General features: G+C 53.4%; 1 protein-coding gene across 1 annotated transcript in view; it reads left to right on the forward strand.

Annotated features, from left to right (window-relative positions):
• LOC105497371 (trinucleotide repeat containing 18) overlaps window positions 1-23,704 on the forward strand; it is a 124,623-nt gene that overhangs the window by 94,389 nt on the left and 6,530 nt on the right. The window contains 8 exon segments of the mRNA XM_071095381.1: window positions 7,906-8,058; window positions 8,800-8,941; window positions 12,329-12,446; window positions 12,935-13,010; window positions 13,116-13,224; window positions 18,139-18,255; window positions 19,400-19,564; window positions 20,684-22,038. Of these exon segments, the coding sequence (XP_070951482.1) occupies window positions 7,906-8,058; window positions 8,800-8,941; window positions 12,329-12,446; window positions 12,935-13,010; window positions 13,116-13,224; window positions 18,139-18,255; window positions 19,400-19,564; window positions 20,684-22,038 (2,235 nt within the window).

Below are 23,704 nucleotides of genomic sequence, written 5' to 3' on the forward strand. Positions count from 1 at the left end.
CAGAGTCTCACTCTGTCACCCAGGCCAGAGGGGAGTGCTGTGATCATGGTTCACTGTGACCTTGAACTCCTGGGCTCAAGCAGTCCTCCCACCTCAGACTCCTGAGTAGCTGGGACTACAGGTGCACACCACCATGCCCAGCTAATTTTTAAATTTTAAGTATAGACAACGTCTTGCTGCGTTGCCCAGGCTGGTTTCAAACTGTTCTCCTGCCTCAGCCTCTCAGAGTGCTGGGATTCCAGGCGTGAGCCACTGCGCCCGGCTAGTGCAGTACTTCTGAAGCAATGAGTATAAAGGATGGTTTAAGGTCCCTGCAGTTAACTGTTGTGTGCTGCAAGACTCCGTGGTTTCCATAGGTGGCAAAGTCACCAGTACTGCAGGTACTTTTGTGGTTTGTGGCCTCTACTCTCACCTGAAGGAAAACCCCTTTTTTTTTTTTTTTTTTTGAGATAGAGTCTCGCTCTGTCGCCCAGGCTGGAGTGCAGTGGCCGGATGTCAGCTCACTGCAAGCTCCGCCTCCCAGGTTCACGCCATTCTCCTGCCTCAGCCTCCCGAGTAGCTGGGACTACAGGCGCCCGCCACCACACCCGGCTAATTTTTTGTATTTTTTGGTAGAAACGGGGTTTCACCATGTTAGCCAGGATGGTCTCGATCTCCTGACCTCGTGATCCGCCCGTCTCGGCCTCCCAAAGTGCTGGGATTACAGGCTTGAGCCACCGCACCCGGCTGAAAACCCCATTTTTTTAAAAGATTAAAATATGAAAATACAGGTGGGATTTTCTTTCCTACCCATTTACAGATTTCCTAAATTCTCTCTATGAACACCACAGAGTAAGAAAACTCGCTTTTCGACAACTTTATGATAATTGGACCTGTTACCCTTTTTGCACTGGCCACTGGGAAGCTAATGGCCAGTTGCTTCCTCCTCTTATTTGGATGCGTTCAGACTTAACAGCTAGGTTTTGACCGTGTTCTGACTCGGGCCTCTCCACCCTGAGCCCTGGATGTAGGACGAACCCTCAAATAACAATGACATTCTAGAGAAAAATCACAAAAAAGATGAGAGTCACATTGATTTCCTGACAGAGGGGTAGTAGTGAGGAAGGGACCAATGTAAGCACCATCCATAGGCACCTTGGATTTGTGCTCTTGTCTCCTTGTGGCAGAGGCCATCTCAGGTTTTTGAAGGCCTTGCAGGACAGGTGTCAACAATTAGTAACAATAATAATAATGATCCAGCCAGGCGCGGTGGCTCATGCCTGTGATCCCAGCACTTTGGGAGGCCAAGGCCGGTGGATCACTTGAGGTCAGAAGTTTGAGACCAGCCTGGCAAACATGACAAAATCCTGTCTCTACTAAAAATACAAAAGTTAGCTGGGCATGGTGGCAGGCACCTGTAATCCCAGCTACTCGGGAGGCTGAGGCAGGAGAATCTCTTGAGCCCAGGAGGCGGAGGTTGCAGTGAGCTGAGATCACGCCACTGCCCTCCAGCCTGGGCAACAGAGTGAGACTCTGTCTCCAAAAATAAAATAACAATGCTACCAAGTAGCACATAGTAGGCCCAGACATGTTCTAACCCCTTCACCGCGCACACTTAACATGCAGGACCATGTGAAGTGGGTTCCTCCTATGAACCATACTCTATAGGTGGCTTACATACTGACAGGCACCAGACTGGCTGTGGTGGCTCACACCTGCGATCCCAGCACTTTGAGGTGGGAGGAGCCCTTAAGGCCAGGAGTTTTGAGACTATCCTGGGCAACATAGCAAGACCCTGCCTCTACCCCAAAAAAAAAAAAAAAAATACAATTAGCTGAGAGTGGTGGTGGCAAGTTACTGTAGTCCCACCTATTCTGGAAGCTGAGGCAGAGAGATTGCTCGAGCCCAGGAGGTAAAAAGGCTGCAGTGAGCTATGATCGTACTGCCTCACTCCAGCCTGGGCAACAGAGCCCAAGACTCTGTCTCAAAATAAAGAAAAACGCTGGATGCAGTGGCTCACGCCTGTAATCCCAGCACTTTGGGAGGCCGAGGTGGGCAGATCACCTGAGGTCAGGAGTTCAAGACCAGCCTGGTCAACATGGTGAAACTCCATTTCTACTAAAAATAAAAAAAAAAATTAGCCGGGCGTGGTGGCGGGCGCCTGTAGTCCCAGCTACTCGGGAGGCTGAGGCAGGAGAATCTCTAACCTGGGAGGCAGAGGTTGCAGTGAGCCGAGTTTGCGCCACTGCACTTCAGCCTGGGCGACAGAGTGAGACTCCGTCTCAAAAAAAACAAAAACAAAAACAAAAAGAACAGCTATCTGTCCAAGGTTCCAGCAGCGAATGATTAACAGAGCAGGGCTTCGAACACTGGGGACATAGCTTCAGTTCTGTCTTCTTAACCGCTGCCTCTTTGGGCGTTTCCCAGGCGTTCCTTCTGTTGGAGCCCAAGGTTTCCAATTCCTGGCATCTGAACAGCTGAATACCCAGCTATTATATCCAGCTATAATACCAGAGGCTCACCCAGTGTCTGCCTTTTGATAGTGTAGCAGGAACCTGGAACAGAACGGATTCCTTGTTGACAAACAGAGGCTCAAACACCCAAGGAAAATCACCCCACATCCCAGCATCCCAAGAACAGACACTGTTAATGTTTTTTGTTTGTTTTTTGAGACAGGGTCTCCCTCTGTTGCCCATGCTGGAATACAGTGGTGCAGTCATGGCTCACTGCAGCCTCCACCTCCCAGGCTCAGGTGATCTTCCCACCTCAGCCTCTGGAGTAGCTAAGACTATACGTGTGTACCAACATGCCTGGCTAATTTTTTTTTTTTTTTTGAGACGGAGTCTTGCTCTGTTGCCCAGGCGGGAGTGCAATGGCATGATCTCAGCTCACTGCAACGTCTGCCTCCTGGGTTCAAGCGATTATCCTGCCTCAGCCTCCCAAGTAGCTGGGATTACAGGCATACACCAGTACATCTGGCCAATTTTTGTATTTTTAATAGAGGCAGGGCTTCTCCATGTTGGCCAGGCTGGTCTCAAACTCCTGACCTCAGGTGATCCACCCACCTTGACCTCTCAAAGTGCTGGGATTACAGGCATGAGCCACCGCACCCAGCCTGCCTGGCTAATTTTTAAAAATTTTTTGTGGAGACAGGATCTCACTATGTTGCCCAGGCTGGTCTTGAACTCCTGGTTTCAAGCAGTTCACTCACCTCAGCCTCCCAAAGGGTTGAAATTATAGGTGTGAGCCACCACACCCGGCCCAACATTTTTTTGAAATATACTTTCATACAGTATTCCCCCCTTAGCTGTGGAGGATATGTTCTAAGGAGCCCTGTGGATGCCTAAGACCACCATGGATAATACTAAACCCTCTATTATAAGCAATCAGGTACCATGGCTGTAACTTACAGCTTGAGGTGCAACAGCAAAACTAGCACATGTGTTTTTCCTTCTTTACAGTTTCACAGATAGAAGAGTCTTTTTGTTTGTTTGTTTGTTTTCTGAGACACAGTCTTGCTCTTTCCTCCAGGCTGGAGTGCAGTGGTGCGATCTCAGCTCACTGCAGCCTCCGCCTCCTGGGTTCAAGCAAGCAGCTCTCTTGCCTCAGCCTCCCGAGTAGCTGAGATTACAGATGCCCACTACCATGCCAAGCTAATTTTTGTATTTTAGTAGAAACATGGTTTCACCATGTTGGTCAGGTTGATCTCGAACTCCTGACCTCAAATGATCTGCCCACCTCAGCCTCCCAAAGTGCGGAGATTCCAGTCACGGGCCACCGCGCCCGGCTGTATTCTGCTTTCCAGACTTAGTTCAGTCTGTGTTAGAGCATGTGTACTGCCACGTGGGACGGGCTTTTTCTTTTCTTTTCTTTTCTTTTTTTTTTGAGACGGAGTCTCGCTCTGTTGCCCAGGCTGGAGTGCAGTGGCGCGATCTCGGCTCACTGCAAGCTCCGCCTCCCAGGTTCCCACCATTCTCATGCCTCAGCCTCCCGAGTAGCTGGGACTACAGGCGCCCACCACCTCGCCCGGCTAGTTTTTTTTCTATTTTTTAGTAGAGATGGGGTTTCACCGTGTTAGCCAGGATGGTCTCGATCTCCTGACCTTGTGATCCGCCCGTCTCGGCCTCCCAAAGTGCTGGGATTACAGGCTTGAGCCACCGCGCCCAGCCTTTTTTTTTTTTAAAAAAAGACAGAATCTGTCCCACTGCACAGACTGGAGTACAGTGGTGAGATCTTGGTTCACTGAAACCTCTGCCTCCCAGGTTCAAGCGATTCTCTTGCCTCAGCCTCCCGAGTAGCTGGGATTACAGGCGTTCACCACCATGCCCGGCTAACTTTTGTGTTTTCAATAGAGACAAGGTTTCGCCATATTGGGCAGTCTCATCTTGAACTCCTGACCTCAGGTGATCCGCCCACCTCAGCCTCCCAAAGTGCTGGGATTACAGGCACGAGCCACCACGCCCGGCCTTCTATCTATATTTTTATTGTATTTATTTATAAGAGACAGAATATTGTTCTGTTGCCCAGTCTGGAGTGCAATGGCAATTGTAGCTCACTGCAGCCTCGAATTTCCAAGTTTAAGCAGTTCTCCTGCCTCAGTCTCCTCTGAGTAGGTGGGACCACAGGTGCACACCACCACACCTTGCTAATTTTTTTTTTTTTAATAAGAGATAGTGGTCTCTGCCAGGCGTGATGGCTCATACCTGTAATCCCAGCATTTTGGGAGACCAAGGCAGGTAGATCACGAGGTCAGGAGTTCGAGACCAGCCTGGCCAATATGGTGCAACCCTGCCTCTACTAAAAAAAATACAAAAAAATTAGCTGGGCATGGTGGTGGGTGCCTGTAGTCGCTACTTGGGAGGCTGAGGCAGAAGAATTGCTTGAACCTGGGAGGCGGAGGTTTCAGTGAGCCGAGATTGTGCCACTGCACTCCAGCCTGGGTGACAGAGCGAGACTCTGTCTCAAAAAAAAAAAAAAAAAAAAAAAAGGGGACAGCGGTCTCACTGTGTTGCTCAGGCTGGTTCAAACTCTTGGGCTCAAGTGATCCTCCTGCCTCGACCACCTAAAGTGCTGGGATTACAGGTGTATACCACCACGTCTGACTAATTAAAAAAATACATATTTTTGTGCAGATGGGGTGGGGTCTCCTTATGTTGCCCAGGCTGGTCTCGACCCCCTGGGCTCAAGCAGTCCTCCTGCCTTAGCCTCCCACAGTGCTGGGATTACAGGCATAAGCCACCACGCCTGGCCATCGGTATTTTTGTTTGTTTTTTGAGACAGAGTCTCACTCTTGTGACTGGAGTGCAGTGGCGCAACCTCAGCTCACTGCAACCTCTGCCTCCTGGGTTCAAGAGATTCTGTTGCTTCAGCTTCCTAAGTAGCTGGGATTACAGGCACATGCCCTCGCGCCTGGCTAATTCTTGTATTTTTAGTAGAGATGGGATTTCACCATGTTGGCTGGGCTGGCCTTGAACTCCTGGTCTCAAGTGATCCGCCTGCCTTGGCCTCCCAAAGTGCTGGGATTACAGGCGTGAGCCCCACCACGCCTGGCTGTCAGGATTTTTGAATGGTTGAATGCCATCCCACTGCCTGCCTGTCTCCCACCACTGACCCTGCTGGCGGTTGGTGGTTTGGGTGATGATGGTGTTTTGCTGTCATAATTACCAAAGCAGTGAGCGTCTCTGTTTTGTGTACAGAGCTTCTATCATGTCGGAAGTTATTTTCTTATTTATTTTATTTTTTTTGCAAAAAAGTAGGGGAAGGCTCCCAGCCATGGGTGTTCTGATCAAAGGGAAAGAAAGAGTTACTGGTTTTATCTGATTATAACAGTAATTTGGAAGATAAAGAAAAGAAAAATCCACTCAGGCTTTTTTTTTTTTTTTTTTTTTTCTGCTGTCATTTCCTTTTGTTCCCTTGTGGGTACAGCTGCAGGGACATGTACCAGGAGCTGCAGCTATCTTCTTAATGACAGATCCCAGAGATATGGGGACAGCGCCACTAATATTCCTTCAACGCCTAAGATGCCTCTGATTCCAAAAGGATGACTTGCATTAAAGAGTTCAGCAGAAACAAGAAAATCACACACACACACACACACACACACATATACATGTATATATTTCCCCCCCAAAACGGGGATTAAACTGTATACTCTTTTTCCCTAGAACACGCTATTTTTTCTTTCTTTTAGTGCTCTTTGCTTTGACTTTCATTTTGGATACGGACACTGTGACTTCTGTTGTTGTCTTGGTAACATTTGACCATTATTATCTTTATTTATTACTTTTCTACCTCTCCTGGCCTTGGTTATTTGGTTTTTTTTTGTTGTTCTGTTTGTTTGTTTTTTGACAAAGAGTCTTGCTCCGTCATCCAGACTGGAGTGCAGTGGCCCAATCTCGGCTGACTGCAACCTCCACCTCCCACTTCAAGCTATTCTCCTGCCTCAGCCTCCCGAGTAGCTGGGACTACAGGCGCCCGCCACCACGCCCGGCTAATTTTTTTGTATTTTTAATAGAGACGGGGTTTCACCGTGTTAGCAAGGATAGTCTCGATCTTTTGACCTCGTGATCCTCCCACCTCGGCCTCCCAAAGTGCTGGGATTACAAGCATGAGTCACCACGCCTAGCCTTGTTTTTTTTTCTTAACTTTATTTTATTTTTGAGATGGAGTTTCGCTTTATTGCCCAGGCTGGAGTGCAATGGCACGATCTCGGCTCACTGCAACCTCTGCCTACCGGACGCAAGTGATGCTTCTGCCTCAGCCACCCAAGTAGCTGAGATCACAGGCACCCCCCACCATGCCCAGCTAATGGCCATTTGTTTTAGACATGTCCTTTTTAGAAAGTGTAGACTTTTTAGCTGGGCATGGCGGTGCATGTCTGTAGTCCCAGCGACTTGGGAGGCTGAAGCAGGAGGATCACTTGAACCCAGGAAGTTGAGGCTACAGTGAATTGTCATTGTACCATGGCTCTCCAGGCTGGGCAACAGAGTGAGACCCTGTCTCAAAAACAACAACAAAACAGAGAGTGAAAAAACAGAGGCAGCCTACAGGTCCTTCTCACCGTGGGGGTGGTTAAAGTAAATGAATTACAGTTTCTCCATACCTTGGCTCAATAGGCTGCTGTTAAAATGAAGCTCCTTTTATGTGTATCAGTCGTGTTACGGGGGAAACGTTGCAAGGCAGGACTATTGGTAAATTCCTACCTGTGTGTAGGTGTTTTTTTTTGTTTTTTTTTTTTTTAAATACTGTGTGTGCATGGTTGTGTCTGCATAGCCGTCATAATTACAGGGTTGTGTGTGTTTGTGGAAAGTTCTAGAAGGCCACACCATGCTGTTACTAGTAGCTGACTCTGTGGAGTTGGTAGGAGAGTCACTGGAGAGGAACTCACAACATATATACACCTCAGTGTTGTCTTTTTGGGTAGAGGGGGCAACAAGTAATACTAGTAATAAGATAATACACATTAAAAACAGCCTGTAATCCAGCACTTTGGAAGGCCAAGGCGGGAGGATTGCTTGAGGCCAGGAGTTTGAGACCAGCCTGGGCAACATAGCAAGACCCTGTCTCTAAAAAAAATAAAAATAAAAATTTAGCTGGGTGTGGTGGTGTGCACCTGTAGTCCAGCTACTCAGGAGACTGAGGTGGGAGGATTGCCTGAGCCCAGGAGGTCGAGGCTGCATTTAGTGGTGATGATGCCACTGTCCTCTGGCCTGGGCAACAAAGCGAGACCCTGTCTCCAAAAAAAAAAAAAAAAAAAACACCCAAACCAAAAACTCTTGCAGGGGGAGAGAGAAGGGACGTTTTGTTCCTCCCGGGAGGGCACACTTGGGGTGGTACAAAACTTGGGGGAGTGAGTGAAGGGGACAGGGTTGCTGCCTGTACTTTCCCTGCCCTCTGATGGCTCCTCTCTGCTGCTTCCTCCTCCAGAAGAAGAAAGGGAAAGAGGCCGGGCCAGGAGCTGGGGTGCCGCCGCCCCGAGCTCCCGCCTTGCCCTCTGAGGCTAGGGCTCCTCACGCCAGCTCCCTGACCGCTGCCAAGAGGAGCAAGGCCAAGGCCAAAGGGAAGGAGGTGAAGAAGGAGGTGAGGCTCGCGGTGCCCTGGTGGGGCACCCTGGGGGGGCTCAGCCATGCTCCTGTGGTCAGGGTAGGGGGCTCCACCTGCTGCTCTGTATTTACCCTCCCTGTAGCTGTGGCTCAGAGAGGTTGCAGGTGATGGGGGTGACCTGGCCGTCCCCGTGCTCCAGGGATAAGGAGATACTGGAGACTCTGCTCCTGTCCTCAGGAAATGCGTGCTCTAGCGGGGATGGGGGACACTGGAACAGAGACCAGGAGACCTGGGTGACAGGCCCCCAGCCCAGCACCAGGTCCTCACAGGGCCCTCAGGTTTGGGTGAATTTCTTAGCCTGAGTGGCAGATGATGGTGTGCCCACTCCCCACACCTGCTAGCCCCTGCCCGAGTGGTTTTTCCTGAAGTCCATTGGGTGTGGCTGGAGATGCTGCTTAAGTTTCTTTAAGGAGGGAACAGAGGCACTCACCGTAGTGATGAACAGAGATGTGGTAGTGAGTGCTGAGCACTGAGTGTTGATACTGAGCACAGAGTACTGAGTATTGAGCACCAAGTACTGAGCACTGGCCAGCTGGGTTTCAGGCCTATTTCACCCTCCCCCTGGCCTCTGGGGTGCCCTCAGCTGGGATCCCTGCCATGCACGTGACAGTTCCCCCTGTGGCCTGATTGTGGCTCCAGGTTTCCAGAGGGGTCCCTAGCTCGGCAGGACCCCCGTGCCAGGTCCTAAGTCATTTGTCGGCCGTGCTCTGTCCCCAGAACCGCGGCAAGGGGGGCGCCGTGAGCAAGCTGATGGAGAGCATGGCGGCCGAGGAGGACTTTGAACCCAACCAGGACTCGAGCTTCTCGGAGGATGAGCACCTACCGCGTGGCGGGGCCGTGGAGCGGCCGCTGACCCCGGGTGAGTGGCCGTGATGCTGCATGTGCCAGGTGGGGCTGCTGGAGCCTCCCTTGGGGAAGGCAGATCTGAGCAAGGCATGAGACGGAAGGGCTGGGCTAACTGGGGGCAGGGAACCGTAGGAGCAGAGGTCCTGAGGCCGTTACCCCGTTTGATGAGAAGGCTGGACTGGCTGCAGCTCAGTCCACTCTGGAGATGGGGCAAGAGAGCTGCCTTGGGGCCAGGAAGGAAGCAGGTCCTGTGGGGCTTGGGAAGGACTTCCGTGTTGGCCCCAAGGAAAGTGAGCAGCTCTGTGAGGTTGGATGTGGAGATTGATATGCTCAGATTGACTTTAAAATGAGCTGTCTGGGCTGGGCAGGGTGGCCCATGCCTGTAACTCCAGCACTTTAGGAGACCAAGATGGGCAGATCACTTGAGGTCAGGAGTTCCAGACCAGCCAGGCCAACCTGGTGAAACCCTGATTCTATTGAAAAGACAAAAATTAGCTGGGTGTGGTAGCAGGCGCCTGTAATCCCAGCTATTAGGGAGGCTGGGGCGGGAGAATCGCTTGAACCTGGGAGGTGGAGGTTGTGGTGAGCCAAGATCATGCCACTGCACTCCAGCCTGGGCAACAAGAGCGAAATTGTCTTACCAAAAAAAAAAAAAAAAAAAGCTGTCTGGTGCTGCACAGAGAATGAGTGGGGGCTCCAGGGAAATCAGGGAGTCTAGTTAGGAGGCTGTGCTGTCCAGGTGAGAGTGGGTTGTGGCCTGGGGCTGCCACAGGGGCAGCAGGGGGGGAGGCGGGGCAGGGCGTGCACATTAGGAGGGAGACTGGATGGGAGGCAGTGTTGGGGGTGCAGGCAGATGAGAGGGGAAGGGAAGGGTGAGGACAGGTTTGGGGGGGCTGGGCAGAGGCCCTGTCCCTGAGACCCGGGTCAGAGAGGGTCATGTGCTGGGCTTTGATAACTCGAGTCTGGGGTGCCTGGGAGGCACCCCGGGAAGTCACGCCCAGGCTGGGACCCAGGGGTCTGTAGCCCAGAGGCGAGATTGTGGGTATATGGGGGAGCGAGTGAGAGAAGGAGTTGTCTACCCCAAGGCTGCACTGGTGAGCAGCCGCTGTGTGACAACCAGCCGCCGCCGTGTGCATCTCGGGGCGTGCAGGGCTGCTGGGTGGCTGTGCAGACCCCCACTGGCCTTGCTCCTGCAGTGACGGGCTGGCCAGGGGTCAGCTGCTCCACGTCTGTGGTCCTCTCTGCGTGTGTCGTTTATCCTGCCAGACCCGTGGCTTGAGAGAAGTTGAGCGTAAGAGCTCTCTTGCCTAGGCTCAGCATTGGGCCCCGGCCACTTCTGAGAGTCACGTGGCCAAGCCCAACGTCAAGGCGTGGGGAGTCCAGTCTGCCTGTGACAAGGCCACATGAGGGCTCTGTGCAGGCACAGGCAGGGATACGGCAGTCCCAACCATCCCTCTCCCAGCGAGCCATCTGGGTCTTTTTATATTCATAATGGGAATGTTGGGGACCGGGTGAAAGGTCCCACTGAGAAGGAAAGGCAGGCCCAGGTCAGGGGCGCTCCAGAGAAAGGGAGGCGCCCACAGGGAGAGGGAGCAGAGGGCTGGGGCAGTGAGAGTTGACCACCATTGGGAAGTTTGCCCCTGGGCATTCATTTCTACCAGAAAGAAATAGTGGACGGAAAGTCTCAGAGGTACGTGGGGTGTGGTCACCTGCACCTGTAATCCCAGTGCTTTAGGAGGCTGAGGTGGGAGGATCACTTAAGACCAGGAGTTTGGCCGGGCGCGGTGGCTCAAGCCTGTAATCCCAGCACTTTGGGAGGCCGAGGCGGGCGGATCACAAGGTCAGGAGATCGAGACCACAGTGAAACCCCGTCTCTACTAAAAATACAAAAAATTAGCCGGGCGCGGTGGCGGGCGCCTGTAGTCCCAGCTACTCAGGAGGCTGAGGCAGGAGAATGGCGGGAACCCGGGAGGCGGAGCTTGCAGTGAGCCGAGATCGCGCCACTGCACTTCAGCCTGGGCAACAGCGTGAGACTCCGTCTCAAAAAAAAAAAAAAAAAAAAAAAAAAGACCAGGAGTTTGAGATCAGTTGGGCAACATAGCGAGACCCTGTCTCTACAAAAAATAAAATAATTAGCCAGGCATGGTGGTGTGCACCTGTAGTCCCAGCTACTCAGGAGGCTGAGGTGGGAGGATGGCTTGAACCCAGGAGCTCAAGGATGCAGTGAGCTATGATCTTGCCACTGCACTCTAGGCTGGATGACAGAGCAAGCAAGACCTTGTCTCTGAAAAGATGATGATGATGATGATGATGATGATGATGATGATTGTTGAGATGAAGTCTCACTCTCTGTCATCCAGGCTGGAGTACAGTGGCGTGATCTCGGCTCACTGTAGCCTCCGCCTCCCAGGTTCAAGCAATTCTCTTGCCTCAGCCTCCCAAGCAGCAGGGACTACAGGTGTGTGCTGCCAAGCCTGGCTAATATTTGTGTTTTTAGTAGAGACAGGGTTTCACCATGTTGGCTAGGATGGTCTTGATCTCCTGACCTCGTGATCTACCTGCCTCAGCCTCCCAAAGTGCTGGGATTACAGGTGTGAGCCACCGTGCCTGTCCTGAAAAAAATTATTTAAAAAAAGAAAGAGGCCGGGCACGGTGGCTCACACCTGTAATCCCAGCACTTGGGAGGCTTGAGGTGGGTGGATCACCCAAGGTCAGGGGCTCGGGACCAGCCTGGCTAACATGGCAGAACCCTGTCTCTACTAAAAATACAAAAATTAGCCAGGTGTGGTGGCAGGTGGTTGTAATTCCAGCTACTTGGGAGGCTGAGGCAGGAGAATCACTTGAACCCGGGAGGCGGAGGTTGCAGTGAGCTGAGATTGTGCCATTGCACTCCAGCCTGGGCGACAATATTGAAACTCCATCTCAAATAAATAAATAAAATAACATAAAAAGAAAGTCCTAGAAGTTTGGCTGAGGGCAGCAGTAAGGGGGGTGGACGTCATGATGGAGGATGGTGGCTGTGAGTGTCCGGTGATGGCTGGAACCCAGAGCTTCGTGCCAGTCCCAGAGGCTGCCTTGGGGTGGGAAGAGACAGCACGTGCAGGCTTTCATCCCTGGGTTCACACCTGCCTGGGGTCTTTGCAGACATCTGGGGCCAGGCAGGGAAGGGGGCTGAGAGGAGAGGGGCTGCCCACGGCACCCTGTGTGTGCCCACCGGTACACACAGGTCTGCACAGGTACACACATGGGCAGACAAAAGATGTGCACACATCTCAGCCCCACAGGCCCACCCGGCACCAGGGCCTCCATTTCAAGGGGATGACTTAGGGGTGACGGGAGGAGGGAGAGGTGTCGCAGACGCCCCTGGTTCCAGCCTTGCCTCACGGTCCGACCCCTGCAGCCCCTCGGTCCTGCATCATCGACAAGGACGAGCTGAAGGACGGCCTGCGTGTGCTCATCCCCATGGACGACAAGCTGCTATATGCCGGCCACGTGCAGACCGTGCACTCGCCAGACATGTGAGTGGGGTGGGAGGTCCGGCACAGAGCCCCATGTCCCTTACCTGCCCCGTGTCTCGGCCTCTGTGCCTGGCCGCTTCTCCTTTCTAGGCTGTGGCTTCCCCCAATGGCAGAGGGCAGGGGCATGAGTGGGCTCAGAGCTGACAGGGAGGCCCTGGGCACTTTGAGGGAATACTGGGTGAACCCTCCCAGGGGCTGGGCACGGCGGCTCCATGGCAGGAGCCGTAGCGGGAAGGGGTGAGAGGGAGCGTGCTGGCCTCTCTCAGGATCTGGACTGCACCAGCCTGGCGTGCTCTGCAACCCCTAGTTCTACAGATGAGGAAAATGAGCCCAGAAAGGAGGAGAATTGCCAAATTCAGCAAGCCAGCAAACCTCTGAGTCCTGGTGTCACCTCCCAGTGGTCTGGGAGGCAGAGCTGGTGCTGGCGGAGTTGAGGCCCTCTGGGAGGTCTCGGCCTCTGCCACCTTGTGCCTCCTTTGCTCCCGCAGATACCGCGTGGTGGTGGAGGGTGAGCGCGGAAACCGGCCTCACATCTACTGTCTGGAGCAGCTGCTGCAGGAGGCGGTGAGAGGGGGAGGGTGGGGCCTCGGGATGCTCGGGGTGGGCTGGGTGTCCAAGGCCATGGCCGCAACTGTGTCCACACCTTGCACTCATCCCATGCCCTCCTAGATCATCGATGTGAGGCCAGCCTCCACTCGCTTCTTGCCACAAGGGACCAGGATTGCAGCTTACTGGAGCCAGCAGTACCGCTGCCTCTATCCAGGCACCGTGGTCCGAGGTGAGATGCCTCCTCCCCAGCTCTCCCCTGCCGCCTAACACCTCAGTATGGACTTATTTGGCTACTAAAACCTAACTCTAACTGGCTTAAGAAGAAAGACTTGTGGGCTCACATAACTGAAAACTATATGGCCTTCAGGCATGGTTGGATCCAGGTGCCATTTAAACGATGTCATCAGGACGCCAGCTCGGAGTATCTGTCAGCAGTGCTGTCCTCTGTGCTGGCTTCACACTAGCTCCTTGGAGATTGTATTTTACCATCTTAAGAAATCTTACCATTGGACGATTTCTCAGTCCCAGTTTTCCCACACAAGTTCTAGTGTGAACTGACTTGGGCCACATGGTTTTCATTGATCCTACCGCTGTGAGTCTGATCGACCGTGCCTGGGTCAGATTCTCATCCCTGGGGCTAAGGAGTGAGGTCACCTCCCTTTTATTTGTGGGCTGCGAAAGATGGGAGGGTGACTTCCCCTGCAAAGTGGACATGTTGTTAGAATAAGAGAGAATGAGGCTGGGTGCGGTGGCTCACACCTGTAATCCCAGCACTTTGGGAGGCCAAGGTAGGTGGATCACTTGAGGTCAGGAGTTCAAGACCAGCTTGGCCAACATGGTAAAACCCCATCTCTACTAAAAATAAAAAAATTAGCTGGGTGTGGTGGCAGGCGCCTGTAATCCCAGCTACTTGGGAGGCTAAGGCAGGAGAATCGCTCAAACCTGGGAGGTGGAGGTTGCAGTGAGCCAAGATTGCACCACCACACTCCAGCCTGGGTGACAGAGCGAGACTACATCTCAAAAAAAGAAAAAAGTATGGAGGCTGGATGGAGAAAAACAACAAGTACCCTAGGACATGTAGGTGTGGATATCAGACAGGCAAGAAAGACAGTCAAATGGTCCAACCCTTAGCTCTTGCAAAAGCAGTGTATCCTAGAGAGGGGGTATGGATGTGGATTAGACATTCTCCGCCCCCGCAAAAAAAAAAAAAAAGCCCACCCACATGCCAAATACAGTCCACTGCTTGGCCTAACATCCATTCATACCCAGAAAATGGAAACCAATGCCAGCTCAGCAGAACAACAGATGACTGGTCCAGCCTGAGTAGAGGATCTCAGGCCAGGAAGATTTATTTTTTTCCATCGTATTAGTCACTCATTTATCATCCAAATTCTGAAAGTGCTGTTAATAAGGTAGAAGTTGGCTTTAGATTCAGATTTTCTGGCACATGCTGTGCCCCTGTACTGGGAGGTGCTGGCTGTGTTCTAGGCCTGCCTCATGGGTATCATTCTGGATTCTTGGGCCTTCCCTGTCCCTCATCCTGGGAACTGCTTTTGTTGCATTGCATGTTTTTCTCTTTTTTTGGTTCAGTTCCTTGTTTTAAGCAGCGGATCTTTCAGTAGCTTTCTGAGGAAGAGTATGTGGGAGTTAAATTTCTCACATCCTTGTGTGTTTGTACTCTCTTCATTCTACCCTTATTTTTTTAGAGATAGTTGAGCTGGGTACCCTTATTCTTTAGAGATACTTGAGCTGGATATAAATTCACAACTGGAAATAGTTCCCTCTCACCATTTCAAAGACATTTTTCTATTTTTATCTTGCTTCCCATGTTGTTGAAGACATTCAACGTTGTGATTCCCAAATCACTGTAGAAGACCTGTTTTTTTAATCTCTGGAAACTTTTAGGACCTTCTCATTATCCCTAGATCTGCAATTGTGTGTGTGTGTGTGTGTGTGTGTATGTGTGTGTGTGCGCTCATCATGCTGGGTATCTGCAGAGGGAGGCTTTGTTTTGAAGCAAATTTCATTGAGTCCTGGAAGCTCTACTTGTGAGCACAACTTGGATAACTGCCCTTGTGAATTTCATGTTTTCTCTGGAACTTGGGCTAGTCCCATGGTCCCTGGTGTGTGTGTCTTTTTTCCTGTTATTATTTTCTTACTTTGTTCAACTTATGGAGATATTTTCTCTACTTTTATCTTCTAACCCCATCTGTTTTCTTGAATTTTTTTTTTTTTTTGAGGCGGAGTCTCGCTCTGTTGCCCTGGCTGGAGTGCAGTGGCCGGATCTCAGCTCACTGCAACCTCCGCCTCCCGGGTTTACGCCATTCTCCTGCCTCAGCCTCCCGAGTAGCTGGGACCACAGGCACCCACCACCTCGCCCGGCTAGTTTTGTGTATATTTTAGTAGAGACGGGGTTTCACTGGGTTAGCCAGGATGGTCTCGATCTCCTGACCTCGTGATCCGCCCGTCTCAGCCTCCCAAAGTGCTGGGATTACAGGCTTGAGCCACTGCACCCAGCCTGTTTTCTTGAATTTTAAAAATTTCTGCTGTCATTTAAAAACTTCTCCACCAGCTGCGGTGGCTCACGTCTGTAATCCCAGCAATTTGGGAGCCCGATGCGGGTAGATCACTTGAATCCAGGAGTTCAAAACCAGCCTGGGCAACATAGCAAGACCCTGTCTCTACAAAAAGATAACAAAAATTGGCCAGGTTTGGGCCGGGCGTGGTGGCTCACACCTGTAATCCCCACACTTTGGGATGCCAAGGTGGGCAGATCACCTGAGGCCAGGAGTTTGAGATCAGCCTGGGCAACATGGTGAAACCCCATCTCTACTAAAAATACAAAAATAAGCTGGGCGTGGTGGCAGGTTCCTGTAATCTGAGCTACTCGGGAGGCTGAGGCAGGAAGAAATACCTAAACCCAGGAGGTAGAGGTTGCACTGAGCCGAGATCACACCACTGCACTCTAGCCTGGGTAACATAGTAAGACTCTGTCTCAAAAAAAAAAAAAAAAAATTATCCGGGCTTGGTGGTGTGCACCTGTTGTCCTAGCTACTTGGAAGGCCGAAGTGGGAGGATCACCTAAGCCTGGGTGATCGAGGCTGCAGTGAGCTATGATTGCAACATTGCACTCCAGCCTGGGTGACAGAGCGACACCCTGTCTCAAAAAAAAAAAAAAAAAAAAAAAAAAATCCTAAAGAGTTATTTCTTATTCTCTGAGTATTTTTTTAAAATTTTTTTTAGCCGGGCACGGTGGCTCACGTCTGTAATCCCAGCACTTTCAGAGGCTGAGGCAGGCGGATCATGAGGTCAGGAGATCAAGACCATCCTGGCTAACACAGTGAAACCCCGTCTCTACTAAAAAAAAATGCAAAAAATTAGCCGGGCTTGGTGGCGGTTGCCTGTGGTCCCAGCTACTGGGGAGGCTGAGGCAGGAGAATGGCGTGAACCCGAGAGGCGGAGCTTGCAGTGAGCTGAGATCGCACCACTGCACTCCAGCCTGGGTGACAGAGCAAGACTCCGTCTCAAAAAAAAAAAAAAATTTTTTTTTGTTTTATCAACACATTTGTTTTTAAACTTTCTGAGAGGATTGTTTTTCATTTTAACTTTCTGTATTTTTTTTTTTTTTTTTTTTGAGACAGAGTCTTGCTCTGTTACCCAGGCTGGAGTGTGGTGGAGTGATCTCAGCTCACTGCAACCTCCACCTCCTGGGTTCGAGTGATTCTCCTGCCTCAGCCTCCCAGGTAGCTGTGATTACTGGCATGCATCACCATGCCTAGCTAATTTTTTGTGTTTTTAGTAGAGACAGGATTTCACCATGTTGGCCCGACTGGCCTCGAACTCCTGATGTCAGGTGATCTGCCTGTCTCGGCCTCCCAAAGTGCTGGGATTACAGGCGTGAGCCACTGCACCTGGCCTCATTTTAGCTTTCTGCAGCTCCCTCTCTCTTCCCGGTCTCCATTCCTTCTGTTTGCTGGTGCTGTGCCCTTCCTCTGGTTAGAACTCCTTAGGCTTCTGGGGACCTTGAATGAAGGAAACATTATCAAGCCGGTGGGAGCTCTGTGCACTCACGAGTCTTTGTCATCGCGAGTGGACAGGAATGTTTTGTTAAGGGACTGCTCAGATTCTGCAAGACTCACATCCTTGGGGATATAGTCCCAGCACCTGGCGTTTGGGAAGAGGGCTGGGCTGTCACCCTTTGCGGGGCCTGTCCAACCTCCTCCCTGCACTCAGTGTCCTTCAGTCTGGAGCCTCTCTGGGGTAAACCCCCCAGCTCCTGCCAGCTGGGCCTCCCTCAGCCCATTCAGTGTTGAGGTCTCCCTCAGCCCTGCCTCCGGAGGTGCTTGGGGCCTCTCGGGTCTGAGCCTTGGCAGGATTCTCTTGGGAACACCACCACCTCCTCGTGGGTATCACCTCCTCCTAAGAGATCAAAGCCCGCTCCTGCACGTTCATCCCAGCATCTCTCCCAAAATGCCACCATTTCCCGCTGCTGCCCTCCCCTTTCCCATTCTTAGTGTCCTTCAGGGTTGACACCCGCTTCCCTCCTTTGCTGTGGTTGCAGGAGGGTCTTGGGTGTGAGTGGGCACAGGTGTATGTGCTCCGCTGCCTTTTGTCACCCAAAGTCAGCTAGAAATGGGAGACCCAGGCCAGGTGCAGTGGCTCATGCCTTTGGGAGCCACTTTGGGAGGCCGAGGTGGGTGGATCACCTGAGGTCGGGAGTTCGAGACCAGCCTGATCAACATGGAGAAACCCTGTCTCTACTAAAAATACAAAATTAGCCGGGCATGGTGGTGCATGCCTGTAATCCCAGCTCCTTGGGAGGCCAAGGCAAGAGAATCACTTGAACCCGGAAGGCGGAGGTTGCGGTGAGCCGAGATCGCGCCATTGCACTCTAGCCTGGGCAACAAGAGCAAAACTCCGTCTCAAAAAAAAAAAAAAAAAAAAAAAGGAGAGCCAGTTCTCCTGCCCAGATGGCCTGGCTCTAACACCCACATTCTGAGCCACTGTAAACCCTCACCCATGTCCCCACTGCTGTACCATAGAGAGCAGGGCTGCACAGGGGCCGGTTTCTGCTGTCCCCACCCTTGTGCCTCACTAGGGAGCTGGAGGTCCAAGGGCCTCCCCTGAGCCTCTCCTCCCACAGGGTTACTGGACCTGGAGGACGATGGGGACTTGATCACTGTGGAGTTTGACGACGGAGACACTGGCAGGATCCCCCTCTCACACATCCGCCTCCTGCCCCCCGACTATAAGATCCAATGTAAGTGACAAGCTTGTGACACCCAGGCTCCTGCCAGGGGCCGCCCATCCAGGCTCTCGCCCTCCAAGCCCAGCTCTGGGCTCTGTCTGAAGTCATTTGGAGCCATAGGTGATGGAAGTAGCAGAAACCATGGATGGGCTCCTGTGAGATCCCAGGGCTCCCAGGTCCTGGGTCCATGAGGACAGCCCAAGCCCAGTGGCCCAGGCCATGGGAAGCTGATCAAAAATTATTAATGGCCGGGCGCAGTGGCTCACACCTGTAATCCCAGCACTTTGGGAGGCCAAGGTGGCCAGATCACAAGGTCAAGAGATCGAGACCATGCCGGCCAATATGGTGAAACCCTGTCTCTATTAAAAATACAAAAATTGGCCAGGCGCGGTGGCTCAAGCCTGTAATCCCAGCACTTTGGGAGGCCGAGACGGGCGGATCACGAGGTCAGGAGATCGAGACCATCCTGGCTAACCCAGTGAAACCCCGTCTCTACTAAAAATACAAAAAATTAGCCGGGCGTGGTGGCGGGCGCCTGTAGTCCCAGCTACTCGGGAGGCTGAGGCAGGAGAATGGCGGGAACCCGGGAGGCGGAGCTTGCAGTGAGCCGAGATGGCGCCACTGCACTCCAGCCTGGGTGACAAAGCGAGACTCCGTCTCAAAAAAAAATAAAAAATAAAAATAAAAATAAAAATAAAAATAAAATACAAAAATTAGCCAGGCGTGTTGAGACGTGCCTGTAGTCCCAGCTACTCGGGAGGCTGAGGCAGGAGGATCCCTTGAACCCGAGAGGCAGAGGTTGCAGTGAACCGAGATCCTGCCACTGCACTCCAGCCTGGCGACAGAGCAAGACTCCGTCTCAAAACAACAACAACAACAACAACAAAAAAAACCAAAGTCAGCATCTTTATCCACCTGTCCCAGTTCCACAAAGTGCTTTGTTTTACTTCATTCATTCAGGGGCCTCTGGCTGCTCCCTGCAGATGGGATTTCCCCCGCTGGACCTCACAGCCTATCGTGGGAGCCCACCCGGGGTCAGCCACCCGGCGTTGGTTGCTTCCGCCCCCATCCCTGATCCCCAGGACAGACCAGGGTCTTGGAAGCTCCAAGCTGGGGACCCCAGGCCTGATGAGCCACTCTGTCCTCTGCCCTGCAGGTGCTGAGCCATCCCCAGCCCTCCTGGTGCCGAGTGCCAAGCGCCGTAGCCGGAAGACCAGCAAAGACACTGGGGAAGGCAAAGACGGTGGTACGACTGGGTCGGAGGAGCCAGGAGCCAAGGCCCGTGGGCGTGGGCGGAAACCCAGCGCCAAGGCCAAGGGTGGTACGTTGAACCGGGCCCCAGGGCAGGGGCGGTGGGTAGAGCTCCTTTGTGCATCCAAACTCGGGGCTTGGGAACCTGCCCAAGTGCCTACCTGCTGTCTGTAAGAACTCTGAGCTGGGTGTGGTGCCTCACGCCTATAATCCCAGCACTTTGGGAGGCCGAGGTGGGCAGATCGCCTGAGGTCAGGAGTTCGAGACCAGTCTGGGCAACATGGTGAAACCCCGCCTCTACTAAAAATACAAAAATTAACCGGGCATGGAGGTGAGCGCCTGTAATCCCAGCTACGTGGGAGGCTGAGGCAGGAGAATTGCTTGAACCCGGGAGGTGGAGGTTGCAGTGAGCGAAGATCGCGCCATTATACTCCAGCCTGGGTGACGAGTGAAACTCCGTCTCAAAAAAAAAAAAAAAAAAAAAGACCTCTGCACCTCTGCACCTGCACTGCAGGATTGTTCTGACCAGGTGACAGATGAGGAAACTGAGGCTGAGGGAGGCAGGTTGGTTTGTCAGAGGCAGAGCTGAGCTGCAGCCGGCCTGTGTTTCTTTCCAGAATCCAGAGAAAATGCTTTGTACAGGCTGAAAGCAGAGGCTATTGGAGGACCCACTTTGGGGCCAACACAACTTAAGGTTGTTATAGGGGAACCGCCGAAGGAGGCCTAAGAAGGCCGCAACCGGGTTCCGCTCAAGAAGTAGCAGAGCCAGGATTGAAACCAGGCCGTTCTGCTGGGCTCGGTGGTCCACGCCTGTTCTCAGCACTCTAGGAGGCCCAGGCACAGGGATCGCTTGAGCCCAGGAGTTTAAGACCAGCCTGGGCAGCAGAGCAAAACTGTATCTCTACAAAAAAAATAATAATAATACAAAAATTCCCCAGGCATAGTGGCGCATGCTTGTGGCCTCAGGTTACTTGGGAGACTGAGGCTGGAGGCTCACGTGAGCCCAGGGAGGTTAGGGCTGCAGTGAGCCCCGATCACACCACTGCATTCCAGCTTGGGTGACTGAGACCCCATCTCAAAAAAACAAAAACAAAACCCACAGAAGCAGGCTTTCCTGATGAAAGCCACAGCTCGTCTCTGCCAGGAAGCCCCCGCCCCAGCCTCTCATCTGTTTTCTTTTGTTTTGCAGACAGAGCCGCTACCCTGGAGGAGGGGAGCCCAACAGATGAGGTCCCCAGTACCCCCTTAGCCCTGGAGCCGAGCAGCACCCCAGGTTCCAAGAAGAGTCCCCCCGAGCCTGTGGACAAGCGAGCCAAGACCCCCAAGGCGCGCCCAGCACCGCCACAGCCCAGCCCCGCACCACCCACCTTTACCAGCTGCCCAGCACCCGAGCCCTTTGGGGAGCTCCCAGCCCCTGCCTCCACCCTGGCCGCAGCACCCCTCATCACCATGCCCGCCACACGCCCCAAGCCCAAGAAGGCGCGGGCAGCCGAGGAATCAGGTGCCAAAGGCCCTCGGAGGCCGGGGGAGGAGACTGAGCTGCTTGTCAAACTGGACCACGAGGGTGTCACGTCACCCAAAAGCAAGAAGGCTAAAGAGGCTCTGCTGCTCCGGGAGGACCCAGGGGCCGGCGGCTGGCAGGAGCCCAAGAGCCTCCTGAGCCTGGGCAGCTACCCCCAGGCGGCCGGCAGCAGCGAGCCCAAGGCACCCTGGCCCAAGGCCACGGAGGGGGACCTCGCCCAGGAGCCCGGGCCGGGGCTCACGTTCGAGGACTCTGGGAACCCCAAGAGCCCGGACAAGGCCCAGGCCGAGCAGGACGGGGCGGAAGAGTCCGAAAGCAGCAGCAGCAGTAGTGGCAGCAGTAGCAGCAGCAGCAGCGGCTCCGAGACGGAAGGGGAGGAGGAAGGCGACAAGAATGGGGACGGGGGCTGCGGCGCCGGGGGCCGTAACTGCAGCGCTGCCAGCTCCAGGGCAGCCTCACCGGCCTCCTCCTCCTCCTCCTCTTCCTCATCCTCTTCTTCTTCCTCCTCCTCATCCTCCTCTTCCTCCTCCTCCTCCTCTTCCTCATCCTCCTCCTCCTCTTCCTCTTCATCTTCCTCCTCTTCCTCCTCCTCCTCCTCTTCCTCGTCCTCATCCTCGTCCTCCTCCTCCTCCTCTTCCTCTTCCTCCACCACAGACGAGGACTCTTCCTGCAGCTCAGACGATGAGGCAGCCCCCGCCCCCACGGCTGGCCCTTCTGCACAGCCGGCGCTCCCCACCAAGGCCACCAAGCAGGCCGGCAAGGCGCGGCCCTCGGCCCACTCCCCAGGCAAGAAGGCGTCTGCGCCCCAGCCCCAGGCGCCTCCTCCGCAGCCCACACAGCCCCTGCAGCCCAAGGCTCAGGCCGGGGCCAAGAGCCGACCGAAGAAGAGAGAGGGCGTCCACCTCCCCACCACCAAGGAGCTGGCCAAGAGGCAGCGCCTGCCGTCCGTGGAGAACCGGCCCAAGATCGCCGCCTTCCTGCCAGCCCGGCAGCTCTGGAAGTGGTTCGGCAAGCCCACCCAGGTAACCAAGCTCGCGCTCGGGCGGGGCGCAGGGGCTGGGGGCCTTGTCTCTCTCTGCTGAACCCACGGCTTCACGCCGTGTCTCCGCGTGTGGTAACCTCCCAGAACCCCAGGGTGGAGGACTGGCGTCCCACTTGATGGATGGGTACACTGAGTCTCAAAGTGTCCTCAGGTACCTGGGTCTGTCGGACTCCGATGCCTGCGTCCTTCAGAGCAGAGCAGTCCTGCCCTCTGGTCCCGGGACGCAGAGCCACCCTCATGTGGAGACCAAATGAAGGAAACCGCAAAGATCAGCACAGACCCACAGGCGTCAGCGCCACGTGGAAGGAAGGGGTTTTCCAGGCCTCTGGGTTTTTTTTTTTTTCCTTTTTTGAAACCGAGTCGCTCTCTGTTGCCCAGGCTGGAGTGCGGTGGTGCGATCTAGGCTTACTGCACCCTCCACCTCCAGGGTTCAAACAATTCTCCCGCATCAGCCTCCCAAGTAGCTGGGATTACAGGCACCCGCCACCATTCCTGGCTAGTTTTCATATTTTTAGTAGAGATGGGGTTTCACTTTGTGGGCAGGCTGGTCTCGAATGCCTGGCTTCAAATGATCTGCCTGCCTCCACTTCCCAAAGTGCTGGGATTACAGGTGTGAGCCACCACGCCTGGCTTTTTCTTTTCTTTTCTTTCTTTTTTTTTTTCTTTTAGAGACAGGATCTTGCTCTGTCACCCAGGATGGAGTGCAGTGGCGCTATCACAGCTCACTGCAGCTTTGAACTCATGGGCCCAAGCAGTTTCCCCGCCTTAGCCTCCTGAGTAGCGGGGACTCCAGACGTGTGCCACCATGCTGCCCAGCTGGTTTTTAAATTTTTTTGTAGAGACAGAGTCTCACTATGTTGTCTGGGCTGGTCTTGAACCCCTGGGCTCAAGTGATCCTCCTGCCTCAGCCTCCCAGAGTGCTGGGATTCCAGGTGCTAGGCCTGACAGCCTGTTGTGTGTGGCGTTTGCAGTGTTCCCAGCCATGCCCCGGGCTCCCAGCCACCAGTGTGGCAGTCCCAGCAGAAGGTGCCTCCTTCCTGGGTTTGCCAGCAAAAGTCCAGGGTTGAATCTCCTTGGCCTGGCTGGGATCTCGTGTCCATCCCTGAGTGAATTAATATGGCCTGGAAGACAGACAGTCCTGGCTGGCCAGATCGGGGTCCTATGTCCGCTGCCTGCAGCAGTGGGTTGGTTGTTCAGAAGGTGCCCTTCCAGCCTGCCTGTGGCTGGCTATACACTCGCACACACACATGCACACAGTGCACTCACAAACACAGCCACATGGACACACGCATACATATGCATGCACATGTACACACGAATGCACGTACAGCCACACACAAAGGCAAGTACACGCACGCAGACATACACGTGAATGCACGCATGTACATGTACCATGTAAACATGAACATGCACACAAATACACTACACACTACACCCACACACATGCACACAAGTACACTACACCCAAATGCACGCTTGCACACGTACACAAATGTAGGCGCATACATGCGTGCACATGCATCCATGCACACGAACCCCTGCACAAATGCACAGATGAACATGTGCACACACAGGCACATACACATGGCAGGACCCAGTGTGAGAAATGAGAGTGGTTCAAACAGGCTGACAGTGAGCCCCCAGTG

This window comes from Macaca nemestrina, chromosome 4, assembly GCF_043159975.1.
Source record: "Macaca nemestrina isolate mMacNem1 chromosome 4, mMacNem.hap1, whole genome shotgun sequence".
Lineage (NCBI taxonomy): Eukaryota > Metazoa > Chordata > Mammalia > Primates > Cercopithecidae > Macaca > Macaca nemestrina.